The sequence below is a fragment of the Callorhinus ursinus genome, unplaced genomic scaffold (genome assembly GCF_003265705.2).
Source record: "Callorhinus ursinus isolate GAN/ISIS: 27379988/994484 unplaced genomic scaffold, GSC_fseal_2.0 scaffold32, whole genome shotgun sequence".
NCBI lineage: Eukaryota > Metazoa > Chordata > Mammalia > Carnivora > Otariidae > Callorhinus > Callorhinus ursinus.
In genome coordinates this window covers 12,640,568-12,655,446 of record NW_027397094.1, presented here as the reverse complement: position 1 = coordinate 12,655,446, position 14,879 = coordinate 12,640,568, and the positions used below count along the sequence as shown (strand labels likewise).

General features: G+C 41.7%; 1 protein-coding gene across 3 annotated transcripts in view; it reads right to left on the bottom strand.

Moving 5' to 3' along the window:
• Positions 1-14,879, bottom strand: part of B3GALNT2 (beta-1,3-N-acetylgalactosaminyltransferase 2) — a 57,874-nt gene that overhangs the window by 10,750 nt on the left and 32,245 nt on the right. For all 3 annotated transcript variants that reach the window (XM_073879029.1, XM_073879030.1, XM_025850809.2), the window contains 2 exons: positions 4,789-4,899; positions 2,489-2,567 (listed from right to left, as the gene is read on the bottom strand). In XM_073879029.1, the coding sequence (XP_073735130.1) occupies positions 2,489-2,567; positions 4,789-4,899 (190 nt within the window). The remainder of the gene's footprint in view (positions 1-2,488; positions 2,568-4,788; positions 4,900-14,879) is intronic.

Genomic DNA, 14,879 nt, shown 5'->3' with positions numbered 1-14,879 from the left:
GGTCTCATAGTTTTATGAAAAATCTCTGGACTGAAATTAACGATCTCTAAATTTTAAATTTCTATTTTTAATGGCAAGTTTATGGGTAAAACCCATGTATCTGTTCCAGGCTTTTCAGGTAATGTAAGAATACAACTACTTCTAGGAGGAAACACTATAAAAATGCTTTCAAAAAAATGAAAAATAAAAAAAAGCCACAGTCCTGGGGCACCTGGGTGGCTCAGTGGGTTAGGCGTCTGCCTTCAGCTCAGGTCATGATCCCAGAGTCCTGGGATCGAGCCCTGCATCAGGCACCTGCTCAACACTGCTTCTCCCTCCCCCTCTGCTGCTCTTCCTGCTTGTGCACTCTGTCAAATAAAACCTTTAAAAAAAAAAAAAGCCACACTCCAATTGCATCCTCAAACAACATGCAGTGGCTCAAACAGGGGGTGTGCCCCATCCTCAACACCGTGCTGTCAAGGGGGTCCCGGAAGAGTCTCCTCTCAGGGTCTGCTCTGTTTTCCCCAGTCACTGAGAGCCTTCAGGGAAGCTGGGTCCTAATTCTTTAATAGGAATCCATCCTCTGCGGAGCTCTGAGACGTCAAGACAGAAATTCCACTGGGCACCTTTGTTCCCCAGGTGATGTTCGGATAGGTGGCCAAGAGCAACTGCATCAAGGGTAGTTTTTCTTTCTTAAAGAATTCTTAGGAATTCATAGACAGATATTTAAATAAGCATCATTCAAGAAGACAAACACAGCCACTCCCATCACAACAAAATTCCCTCTAGAGTTCTAAGCTAATGCTCCTGACCCCAAGTTTTAAAGGAATCTAACAAATCCATCCTTGAAATGTGATGTATATATATACATATTTTTTTAAAGATTTTATTTATTTATTTGACAGAGAGACAGAGAGAAACACAGCGAAAGAGGGAACACAAGCAGAGGGAGTGGGAGAGGGAAAAGCAGACTTTCCCGCGGAGCAGGGAGCCCGATGCGGGGCTCGATCCCAGGACCCGGGGATCATGACCTGAGCCAAAGGCAGCTTAACGACTGAGCCACTCAGCTGCCCCTGAAATGTGATATGTTAGGAGAAGAACTTAAGAAACTGTTCTCTGAAAGATGCAGTCTATGTTTACACATTCACATGATGAGAAAGTGTCCACGTGAAGCAGAAGGGGAAGCAGAGTCCACTGGGCCACCTCCAACAGAGGGACAGATGCAGGCATCAAAATGCACCACGCTTGCTGGGCCAGGGAAGAAAGGTTCCACCTTTCTTCCTCACAAAGCCCACTACAGCTACATGGCCACGGTCTAGCGGTTCTGCGGAAGTCCCCACCTGGCTGCAGGATAAACCAAACATAGCCACATGGGGCCAGCAAAGTTCAAGGTCATGGATTTTTCAAGATCACCCGTAGGGTGGAAGATTGGATGCCTTCCCTCTAAGAGCGAGAACAAGACAAGGATGACTGCTCTACCACTTCTACTCAATACTGTACTAGAGAGTCTAACCACGACAGTTAGACAAGAAAGAGCAATAACAGGCATCCAGATTGGGGGGAAGAGTACAACTATCCCCACTTGTAGATGACATGATCTTGCATATGGAAAATCCTAAGGCACCCACACAACCAGTAACTTAATAAATGAATCCAGCAAAATTGCAGCATACAAGATTGATATATAAAAATCAATTGTATTTCTATACATGAGCAATGAACAATCTAGAAATGAAATGTAAAAACCAATTCCACTTATAATGGCATCAAAAAGAATAAATATTTAAGAATAAACTTAGCAGAAGAAATGTAAGACTTGTACTCTGAAAATCACAAAACATCACTAAAAGGAACTAGTAAGACATAAGTAAATGGAAGGAGATCCATGTTCATGGATCAGAGACCTACTGTCAGATCGGCAGCACTGCCTGAAATGCCCTACATGTTCAGGGACACCCCTTTCAAAATCCCAGCTGGCTTGCTTGCAGAAACTGACAAGCTGATCCTAAAATTCGTATGGAAATGCAGGACCCAGAAGAGCCAAAACAATCTTGAAAGAGAACAAAGTTGGAGGATTCACACTTCCCAATGTCAAATCCTACTAGAAAGCCACATATTCAAGAAGGTGTAGAACTGGTAGAAGGACTGACACACACATCAAAAGAACACAGGTGAGAGCCCAGAAGTAAATCCTTACATTTATGGTCAGAAAGGACAGTGAGGAGGTTAATGGTTGGTGGGGGCTGTGGGAGGGGGGAATGAGAATGCGTGCCCGCTAATGGACACGGGGTTTCTTCTGGGGGTGATGGAAATGTTACAGAGTTAGTGGGGATGACTGCAGAACTCTCATATGCTGCGAACCAGGGTGAAGTGCATGTGAATTATATATCAATAAAGGATATATGTGTCATTTCTTTTTAAATGACAAAAAAAATCATCTTTTCTGTCAAAGTATGGAGTAAGATTAGGTACATGAGATTCAGTGCGCCCTTCACCTTTCAAGACTTACCCTGAATGATGTAAATAAAACCACCTGCAACCCCCTCCACGCCTTCCATGAATTCGTGAGGCAAGGCACCCTCCCCAGCCTGAAAGCAACAAGAACAGAAGTACTCAGTGTTTCATTACTAAAAATACACTTCTTCTATTTTAAAACTGATGTGCCAAAATTTATAATGTGACTCCACAGCAGATAAATCCATCTAAGACGCACACAATCAGGATGACATCAGTATTCTCCTATTTCTGCTATCTGATTGTTCTCTTGATTACTATATTAAAGATCGGGGGCACGTGGCAGTCCATGGTGCTCAGAATTCCAACTGACACAGAATCATAGTCTTGAACCTGCTACCATAATAGTACAAAACCAATTTTATTTTACATCCCAACCCTACCACTTAAAAAAAAAAATCACCTTTGATTTCTCGGAGGCTGAAAACTGCCATGAATTCAAATACATCTAGGCACATTTTTAAAGTTTGCTCTACCGCCCAGAGAAAGCCCCTTGCAACAAACCGTTCAGACAGAGCCCTATGCTCGCTGATGCTGTTGAAGGTGCCCACGGCCAGTGACAGTCCTCTCGGCCTCCGAGGATGGGAAGAGCTTTTACGATTAGAGATTTACAAGTTCCTCAGTGCGGGGGTTCCCCTCTGCACGCCCGCGCGACAGCCCCAGCGGGGCCGGGCCCGACCGCACGGGGGCGCGCGCGCGCGTGCGTGTTTCCGTACTCCCCTACCAGCCCGGCTGCTGTCTGGCCCGTCCCCTCGGCAGAGCTGGACTGCACAGAGCAGTTTTAGGGCCGTAGAGACTCCGTCCAGAGGTGGCCGTGGGGACTTGTAGGCTCAATGTGAAGGAAGCTACCGAAGGCGATGCTAACGTTTCCAGCTTTAAGGAGCCAGGAAAGGTTGCACGCTCTGTTTTTCCATTGTGTACTCTACGTTGTTTTGGCTTATTTAGAACTTGACAGTACTTTTTATTAGCTTCTATCTAAAAGGTCACAGCTGGACTTTTTAAAAGTTTCTGACATTCTCACTTGCTGGCAAGGGAGCAAGACTCGGGGAAACTTTCAGCTTTACGCATTTATGATGGAAACCCTGATTTGTACGTGGGGTTTCCTACAAGGGGCTGCCAAGTTACCGACTACTGTTTAAGGTTTGCTGAGGGTGTAAGCGGTCTTTAGCCCTCTACAACTATATTTACCCCCAAAGTGGATCATTTGAGTCTTTCCATTTGAACCTAGTCTTCAACTCAGGAGTCTGATTTGCTTTTGTGCAGTCAACTTAATAACTACAGAATTCCGGCACATTTTGGATAGTTTTAAGTTTCATAAATAGAAAAGGAGGCAACATATTAAAGGCATTTGCCTTGGAAATAAGGAAAGAAAAGAATAAAACTGTAATTAAATTTCATAAGACATTCTATGTTAAATAAAGGACTGTTGGTAATAGGGGATGAGATCTTAACTACGACCCATAAGGCTAAGTTTTGTAATTATATATGAATCTGTGATCTAATGTCTTTCTTCCTCACTGGGGTGTAAGTTCCACTGTGGGCCAGGAGTGGTCTTCTAAATGGGTAACAGCATACCACTTAAGGTTCATTTCAAATTTGGGAATTAATTCATGTGAATAAGATGAACAGTTAATGAAAATAGACTAAGCCTGTGAACTGAGATACTAAGCACTCTCCTCATCACTACATCAGCGCACCAAGGAGAATGAGACTGTTTGTGACACCACCATAAACACCTCTTGTGTATTTAAAGCTCACCACTTGAAGTCTGCCTGCACCTTATCGTCCCACACTTACTTGGACATATTTACCCATTAAACTGTTTTTAAATTTGAAGCAAATTTGAATAAATGAAAAATAGGAGACAGAAATCCCAGCAATATAAATGAAAGCGAAAGCTCCATCGTATTTTCCAGTACTGCCGTCTACACTATTTTAATGAACATCCTGCTATAAAGGTGAAGGAGGGAGGATTCTGAATACTACTGAGCAAGTGTCCTTCCAAATGTTAGCTTAAAAATTACTGAGAAATAAAATATTGCACTTTTTAAAATGCACCAATCTTAAGGCAAAACTGTGTATTTACTAATGCTGGAGTGAGAAAATCACTGAACATCTGAGTTGTTTGTCTTTACTATGGTGACTCAACATTTTCTGCTCTACATGCTCTGAAATACCCAAGATTCATTGTTCCACATCCCCTGGGTTGATGTAAACATAAAGTTAAAAACAGTTTTTCTGTATGAAAAAATGCTAAAGTATGCTGAAGAGCCTTAGGAAGAAAGGATGACTTACCGTAATGACTCGGAGAACGCCCCCACCATCATTTACAGTCACTTTGTGGAGATTTCTTGACACAAGGCCTTGGAGGTCTTGGCTCTCCCACACGATGGTACCTTCAAAGCTCTTTTTGCAGAAAGATGAAGTGAGTCAATTTCTTTATTGTTGTCATTTAGGCTTTAGGTAAGTTTTTAAAGAAAAATTAATTTTTTTTCAAACATATTGGTTAAAATTTTTATCCCCCTACTCTAACACATACCACTGTTAACATGTTGGTGTATATTCTCGAGTCATTTTTTTGTTTCATGCACATCTGAAAGATCCAAGTACTAAGAGTGCAGAGACAATTTTGCACACTGCTGTTTGCACTTCCCTCTACACTGAAGCATTTCCTGACGCTACCACAGCTCGTATGACCATCTGCCACACACACCTAACTAACATGCCATCGAGGATATGCATCCCAAGTCACACAAACACTTGCCCACAGGCAGATCTGAACTCTACCAACTATCTAATGAAGCATGTTTTGGTGTAAATGTTTATTTTGTTTCAAAATACACTTTCAGAGGTGAAATTATGGTGACAAGAAAGAAACAGATATTTTATACGGATTTTGGGACACAATGCCAAACTTTTTTCAAAAGGAAATTATCTAATTTCCCAGTTTATAAAAATACTACTTGCATTGTATTCTTCCAAGTATGGAATGAAAGCAAAGACTTAAGTTTAAGTCAATTTAGATTAAAAAATGATTCCTCATTTAACTGTGTTTCTTTTGATTTCTAATGATGTTTATAAATTATATAGTCTTTCCTGGGAATTACTGACCCATGCTTCTTTGCCATTTAGCTACTGAGTTTTCCTATTTTTATTAATCTATGTTATCTTGTAATAAATAATTCTGTGTATATATTCTAAAATACTTTTTTCAGAATTGTTTGCCACTTTTCTTTTTTTTATTTTTTTTTAAAGATTTTATTTATTTATTTGAGAGAGAGAGAATGAGAGATAGAGAGCACAAGAGGGAAGAGGGTCAGAGGGAGAAGCAGACTCCCCGCTGAGCAGGGAGCCCGATGCAGGACTCGATCCCGGGACTCCAGGATCATGACCTGAGCCGAAGGCAGTCGCTTAACCAACTGAGCCACCCAGGCGCCCTTTTTTTTTTTAAACTTAAAAGCTCCATCATAAGTTTTATCCTGTCAAATCTGACAAGCTTTTTGTTTGTGATTACTATTAAGTTCTGGGCTTAGAAAGTTACACTCCATGCCCGAAGGTTTCACACACATTTAAATTCTAGTGTCTTCTAATTTCTCCATGGGGGCTCAGCTGCTCCTTTGTGCTGCTCGGGCCATCCCCACTGTCAGCCCCTCTGGCTTGCTCCAGAGATCCAACAGAAGGCAGCAGCATCCAATTCTTCTCTATCACATCAGCCGGTCTTCTTTTCCTAAAACCACTTATCACTCTGATATTTCCTGTTTATTTTCCTAGTGTCAAACTAACTTTTCCCACTACAACGCAAGCACCATGAGAGCAGGGATTTTGTCTGTTTTATTGACCCCATACCCCCGGCACCTAGAAGGGCCTGATATGCCTAACAGGCACTTGAAAAATATTTACTTAATAATGTTAAACTCAAAATTAATTGGAATGATTTTTGGTCTACAACACCAGACAAAAGATACAGCTTTAATATTCTTTAAAAACTTTCACATACGAAAATTAAGAGATTAAAGCATGGTACAGTAACGTCTCAGTTAGCCAGCATTATAAGGACACTATACAAAATTGAACTTGTCCAGTAAGCGAGGCCAGTGGTTTGCAAGCTTTTTGTAAAGCATTACAACTTTTCTACGAAACAGATAAAAACACTAAGAGTCGGGATTCTTCAGGCAGTCTGTCACCTTATATTTAGCTAATGGATCCTTAGCCTGCACTGCTCCTGATGCGCTTTGAGGAGCCCCAGAGTTCCTAAGGGCAGGCGTCACAGATACACTGTGGATGGTCACTGCCTGACCTGGAGCACAGAGAAAGCGACGCCTACCTCACGGGGCAGGGCCGGGGGTTAATGATGACATGTGTGCGGCATGCGGGGTCTTTGCTCAGTGAAACAGAGCTTTATGACCGCTAGAAGTAATGCAGAAAGTGAAGGCCCCCTTTAAAAGATCTCGTTGTCTTATCTTGGAAATGGGCGCTGATTATTTCTTTTTTTTTAAGACTTTTTATTTATATTTTGACAGAGAGAGAGAGACAGCGAGAGAGGGAACACAAGCAGGGGGAGTGGGGGAGGGAGAAGCAGGCTCCCCGCTGAGCAGGGAGCCCGATGCGGGGCTCAATCCCAGGACCCAGGGTTCATGACCTGAGCCGAAGGCAGTCACTTAACAACTGAGCCACCCAGGCGCCCCAGGCAGTGATTATTTCTATACTCTCCTTGGAAAGCCTTAACTCTCTAGTCTTCTTGACATTGAACCTCAATTCCCTAAAACATTCTTACAGATGTATGCCCAGAAAAGGAAAAAAAAAAGCCTAGGGAGAAATATACCAAATATGGTGGGAAACGTGGATATCATATTCCTCTAACCTTTCCATACGTAGTCAAGTTTTCAACAGTGGATATGTATTCCTTTCATATATTTTCATACTTTCATGATCACGAAAAAAAATTTTTAAACATATGTATACAACGAAATAAATTTGGGGTCAATCGTCTTCCAGACATGAGGCGTTATTTAAACTTTTAAGTGTCTACTATGTAGCAGGCTGTGGGCTACTCGAAGATTTAAAAGAGTCAAATAGCTCCTATCTTCAAATCCTCGTAATAAACCCTGCTAGGGTCAGTAACAAAGGAAAGGGGCCTGAGGAGAGCCAGAATTTCAGCTGACTGTGAATATGGAGCAGAGTCTTGCAGGCATCTGAGTCAGGAAAGGGAGAGGCGGACGAAAGCACTCATCAAAAGGCAGATGGAAATGCACTGCACGTTCAGAAAAGTGTGAAGCAGTTTAGTGCTGCCTAAGCCCCAGGCTGAGGAAAGGAGACATGGAAGGTAGGCCCCTGTCAGCACTGCCTGCCGGAGTAGTCTGTCCTCCATCTCGAAGGTAGGCCCCTGTCAGCACTGCCTGCCGGAGTAGTCTGTCCTCCATCTCGAAGGCGGGGGAAGCACTTCCGTTTGCAAGCGCAAGAGTGACGCAATCCTAGCTGCAATTTTAAAAGGTCACTCCAGTAGGAGAACAGCCTAAGGCAGGCTGGTAGGGAGAGTGGTAACTGGACTATTACAGAGGTCCAGGTGAGAAGAAGCAAGCACTTACTTAGAAATGAAGACTGCCTTCTGAGAAACTGAAGGAGACACAAGTATACGGAAAGATATTGAAGCTCACAGATTGAAAGTATTAATATTATTAAAATGTCCATGCTACTCAAAGCAATCTATAGATTCGATATAATCTCTATCAAAATTCCAATGGTGTTTTCATAGAAATACAATAAAGTACTACTAAAATCTGTATGAAACCACAGAAGACCCCCAAATAGCCAAAGCAACTGTAAGAACAACAAAGCTGGAGGCATCATGCTTCCTGATTTCAAACTATATTACAAAGCTACTGAAAACAAAACAGTATACTATTGGCATAAAAACTGACACATAGATCAGTGGAACAGAAGAGAAAGTCCAGAAACAAACCCATGCACACACGGTCAATTCATTTACAAGAGAGGAGGCAAGAATATACACGAGAAGGACAGTCTCTGCAACAAATGGTGTTGGGACAACTGGCCAGCCACGTGCAAGGAACGAACCTGCACCACTTCCTCATGCCATACACAAAAATCAACTCAAAATGGGTAAAAGACCTGACACCATAAAACTCCTAGAATAAAACCCAGGTGGTAAGTTCCCTGACACTGGTCTTGGCAATGATTTTTTGGATTCGACACCAAAAGCAAAGGCAACAGAAAATAAACAAATGGGACTACATCGAGCCCAAAAGCTTCTGCACAGCAAAGGAAACCCTCAGCAAAATGAAAAGGCAACCTACGAATGGGAAAAAATATTTGCAAACGATATACCTGGCAAGGAGTTACTATCCAAACATATAAAGAACTCCCACAACTCAACAGCAAAAACCAACAATCCAACTGAAAGATGGGCAGAGGATCTGAATAGACATGTTTCCAACGACAACGCACACATGGTCAACAGGTACATGAAAAGATGCTCACCATCACTCATCATCAGGGAAATGCAAATCAAAACCACAATGAGATACCACCTCACACCTGTCAGAATGGTGACTACAATCGGAAAGACAAGAAATAAGTGTGCTGGCAATGATGTGCTGAAAAGGAACCCTTGTGCACTGCTGGGGGGAATGGAAACTGCTGTAGCCATTGTGGAAAACAGTATGGAGGGTCCTCAAAAAATTAAAAATAGAATTACCATATGATCCAACAACTCCACTTCTGAGTATTTATCCGAAGGAAATGAAAACACTCACTTGAAAAGACATCTGTGCCCTCTTGTTCACTGCAGCATGTTTACAATAGCCACCATGTGGACACAACCTGAACTCCCACGGATGGATGGATGAAGAAGATGTGATGCAAACACACACACACACACACACAATATTATTCAGCCATAAAAAGGAAGGAAACCTTGCCATTTCCAACATGGATGGACCTTGAGGGCATTATGCTAAGTGAAATCAGTCAGTCAGAAAAAGACAAATACCATATGATTTCACTCATACGTGGAATCTAAAAATTTTTAAAAGCCAAAAAACAAAACACTGAACTCTTAGATATCGAGATCAGATGGGTGGTTGCCAGAGCTGGGGACTGGGGGGCTGGGTGAAATGGGTGAAGGGGGTGAAAAGGTGCAAATTTCCAGCTGTGAAATGCTAAGTCCTGGGGATATAACTTACAGCGTGGTGAGTATGTTAATAACGCTGTGCTGTGTATCTGAAAGTTGCTAAGTGAGTAGATCTTAAAAGTTCTCATCACAAGAAAAGAAATGTAACTGTGTGGTGATGGATGTTAACTAGACTCAGTGTGATCATTCTGCAATATTGAATCATTATGTTGTACACCTAAAACGAATATCTTATATGTCAATTATATCTCAATAAAAAAAGAAAAAAAAAAGACTGCCTTCTGAGTTGAACTAATTAAATGCGTACATTAAAGGGAACAATGTCTCTAATAACTGAGAAGAGCTTTGAGATTGAAGCTTAATTAGTAAACTCACTACCTTAAAACAAAATATCAAGTGGCCACTACACAAAAGCTGGGTTAAGAGAGAAATCTGGGCAATGGAACAATGTCCAGTGGGAGAAAGACGCAGGAAGGGAAGAGAGAAAGCATTCTAGTCACATCCCACCTGAATGAGGCAGCTCTCTAAGACAAACACATCCCACTCCTATAAGCAAATTCAATGACCAAACCAAGCACTGTTCTGATTTGGGGTTTTGGTGTCTGACATCCCAGTAAGCAGGTTCCCAGACAAGGGTCATGACTTTCAATTCTAATAAACTAACACCCATTAAAGATGAATGAACGGATATTCTGGTTTACAAACTGGTCTTCTGTGAATTTATTCAGTGTCATTCAATGAGAATCTGATCATCTCTAAGTGAACTAACTGGAATGTCAGTGCTAGAACCTGAAAGCTAAGTCCTAGACCCTTGGCCACGTGAGACTGCTCTGAGTTAATCATGTGTCTTTCTTCTGGCAAAACAGCTTCCTGCCCTCGGTATACATTTCTCTAAAACTTTAATAGTAATAAAAATTTTTTAAAAATTTAAATTGTAGTCAACATACAGTGCAATACTGGTTTTAGAATTCAGTGATTCATCACTTACATATAACCAGTGCTCATCACAACTAGTGCCCCCCTTAATATCCATCCCCCATCTAGCCCATCCCCCACCCATCTCCCTCTATCAACCCTCAGTTTGTTCTCTATTGTTATGAGTCTCTTATGGTTTGTTTCCCTCCTCCCCCACCACAGGTTCATCTGTTTTGTTTCTTAAATTCCACATATAAGTGAAATCATACAGTACTTGTCTTTCTCTGACTGACTTATTCCACTTAGAATACCCTCTAGCTCCACCTATGTCATGCAAAGGGCAAGATTTCTTCCATATATACATACACACACATCTTTTTTATCCATTCATCTGTGGAAGGACATTTGGGCCTTGCCGTGTTTGGCTCTTGTAGCTAATGCTGCTATAAACATTGCGGTGCATGTATCCCTTTGAATCTGTATTTTTGTATCTTTTGGGTAAGTACCTAGTAGTGCAATTGCTGGATCATAGGGCAGTTCTATTTTTAACTTTTTGAGGAACCTCCATGCTGTTTTCTACAGTAGCTGCACCAGTTTGCATTCCCACCAACAGTGTAAGAGGGTTCCCCTTTCTCCACAACCTCACCAACATCTGTTTTCTTGTGTTGTTCATTTTAGCCATTCTGACAGATGTGAGGTAGTATCTCATGTTTTTTTTTTTTAGATTTATTTATCTGAGAGAGAGAGCATGCAAGCATGTGTGAGTGGGGGAGGGGCAGAGGGAGATGGAAAGCAGCAGACTCCCCACTGAGCACAGAGCCCAATGGGGGCTCAGATCCAAGGACTCTGAGATCATGACCTGAGCTGAAATCAAGAGCTGGCCACTTAGCCTACTGAGCTACCCAGGTGTCGCTCATCATGGTTTTGATTTGTATTTTCCTGATGGTGAGTGATGTTGAGCATCTTTTCATGTGTTTGTTAGCCATCTGGATGATTTCTTTGGAAAAGTGTCTATTCGTGTCTTCTGCCCATTTCTTTTTTTTTTAAAGAATTTATTTATTTATTTATTTGAGAGAGAGCGCACATGCAGGTGGAGGGGCAGAAGGGAAGCAGACTCCCCACTGAGCAGGGAGCCTGAGGCGGGGCTTGACCCTAGGACCCTGGGATTATGACCTGAGCTGAAGGCAGATGCTTAACCACTAAGCCACCCAGGTGCTCCGTCTTCTGCCCATTTCTTAATGGGATTATTTGTTCTTTGGGTGTTGAGTTTGATAAGTTCTTTAGAGATTTTGGATACTAACCCTTTATCAGATAACTCATTTGCAAATATCTTCTCCCATTTCATAGACTGCCTTTTAGTTTTGATTGTTTCCCTTACTGGGCAGAAGCTCTTTATCTTGATGACGTCCCAATAGTTCATTTTTACTTTTTTTCCCTTGCCTCCAGCAACGTGTGTAGTAAGAAGTTGCTATGGCCGAGGTCAAAGAGGTTGCTGGCCTGAATAGTGATGAAGTTTGGGAGAAATGATACCAAATACATCTGACAGGATTTAGTCAGTGCCTGGATATGAGAATTGAAGATAAATCCCATGATTCTGGTTTGGGTGCCTGAGAAAAAGGAGACAGTGCTACCCAAGACTGAAACACAGGGGGAGATGAAAATGGATGGGACGGAGATGATCTTACCATCAGAATGCCCCTGGGACACTCACGTGGAGAAGTTTTATAGGCAGAAGTACGTATGCAGTACCTAAGAGAAATGTGGGCTGTAGCTGGATTTAAGAGCCATTAGCAAACAGATGCTAATGGATAAAATTGCCCGGGAAGAACAAGTAAAACAAGCAGAAACCTGGGTATCAAATCCTAATGATTAAGAGGAAAGCAAGAGGGGCACCTGGCTGGCTCAGTCAGTGGGCCATGCGACTCTTGATCCCAGGGTTTTGAGTTCGAGCCCCACGTTGGGTGCAGAGAGAACTTAAAAATAAAATCTTTAAAAAAAAAAGAGGAAGGCGAGAGAGGAGATCATGAAGTACATCAGGAAGAAGAACCACCAGATGTGGCTGAACCAAAAGAATGTAGATCATATAAGCTAAGAGAAAAATGCAATCAACTAAGTGAAGGACAAAAAGTGTCCCCTGGAGTTGGCAGTTGGGTCACTGGAATCTTAGTGACTGTAGTTTCAGATGAACCATAGCAAAAGTAAAAGCTATCGTGACCAAATAAAAACGCTTTGCCTTGAAACTATGAATCTAGAAAATATGATGACAAAACAAGTAAATCTCTGTCCTGTCCGTTCAACTGACACTTGGCATTTACCCTGCTATTTCATGGTGGCTCCTGCTGGCGTCCAACCAGTTACTTAGTGACTAGGATGTGATACAACATCAATAATGTGGACTAAAGTGAGTAACTGCCTGAAAAACCTCATTGGCCCCCAGAACAATCCTGGTTCCTTCACTGCACGTCTGTAAGCCAGCGGTGCCTAGGGAAGGAAGAAGCTGTGTCCACCCCACCTCTATCTGTGCCTGCTCCGTGTCACAGCTGAATCTCTGTTTCTCACTTCTGTCACAGGCCTGCCTTCTACTCTCTGATACAAAGTCATCATAAAGCTAGGGATCTCTTCAGATGAGAAACAACTGGTTTGTGGCAAAACAGAAGCTAGGAAACACATCGTGGTGTGGGCTGGAAAAAGCAGATCTCATGAATGATCTCACCCACAACGTGAGCATGCTCTCTGCAACCCCTTTCACATGTTAATTCCTCTGTGTCATGTTTCTAACTTCTCATCCAAACCAAAAGAGTAGCTTAAATCTATACTATTTTTGGATTTAACAATTTTTTATGGTTTGGGGAAATGACTACATCGAAAGAATTTCAACTGTCATAAACAGTGAGTAGGTTAGTACCCATACAGCTAAGAGTTATGTCTCTAGGGACTCAGGTGAACACACATAGTCTTTTTATTGAGATTAGTTTCAGGTTTCAACTGCACTAGCAAGGAAAATACAAAATTAGAGAAATAAATATTTTAAGAGAAGCGCACAGCAGTCTCCATTTAAATGTGTGACTCCCACTGAGATTTATGCTTTAGTGAGTCACACGATGAAAACATTACAAGAGCTTTGCTTATCAAAAGTTATCCTGCACATGTTACCCCAGTAGGCTGTGAGGCACGGAGCGACTAAGATGATGAAGAATTCATCTACTACTCTCTTGAAAAATGGCATAAACGATGTTTGTCTCCTGTCATTCTTTGCTGATGATACGCAGGCAAACCATTCACCTACTATCATATTTTTTCTGTGCTAATAAACCCAATTAGGCTTGAAGCAGCAAAAATGAGTATCTATGTACAATTAAACATGGTTTCAACAAAAATAAGATTTTGTGTAAAAGGATGGCATTTTTTAAAAGAGTTTTTTGTTTTTATAAAGCTAATATATATTTATTACAGAACATTTGGGAAATGCTCAAAAAGAAGAAAATAAAAATCATCCATAATCCTACCTCCTCACCCCCAGGTATAGCCACTTTTAAATAATCGCATGTTTTTAAAAGGAAAAAATATTACTCAGAAGTAATGAAAAATAAAAAGTCAATTTAGCTTAAAGTTTAAAGTGAAATAAAGGGTTTTTTTTCATGCCTACAAGGCTGTAGGCATGAAAAATCTAAACCGAAATGGCCACTCACTGTCTCATCATCAGCACCTCCTTGCCTCAACCCAGTTATTTTGAAAAACTTCAAACCTATAGAAAAGCTGAAATTAAGCCCAAATCACCTAGACTCACCAACTGTTAACATTTGACCACATCTGCTTTATCTCTGTCTGTATACACGTACTCTTCTATTCTTGTTGTTAAGCACTTGAAAGCAAATGCAGATATCATGACATGTCACCTTTTGAGTACGTAAACATGTATTTCCTAAGAACAAGGACGTTCTAAGGGAAAGTAATAATTTTTGTGGATTAATCAAAATTTGCAATTCTTTTTTTTTAAAGACTTTATTCATTTTGAGACAGAGAGGGAGGGAGAGAGCACGAGTGGGGAGAGAGGAGGGAGAAGGAGGGGGGAGGGGGAGGGGGGGGGGGGAGAGGGAGAGATTGAAAGAGTGAAGGGGAGGGAAGCAGGCTAGCAGACGCCCCGCTGAACAGAGAAATACGGACGCGGGGCTCCCTGCTCAGCAGGGAGTCTTCTTCTCCCCCCTGCTGCTGCTCCCCCTGCTTGTGCTCTCTAAAATAAGAAAATCTTTTTTTTTTTTTTTAAGATTTTATTTATTTGAGAGAGAGAGCACATGAGGGGGGAGGGTCAGAGGGCAAAGCA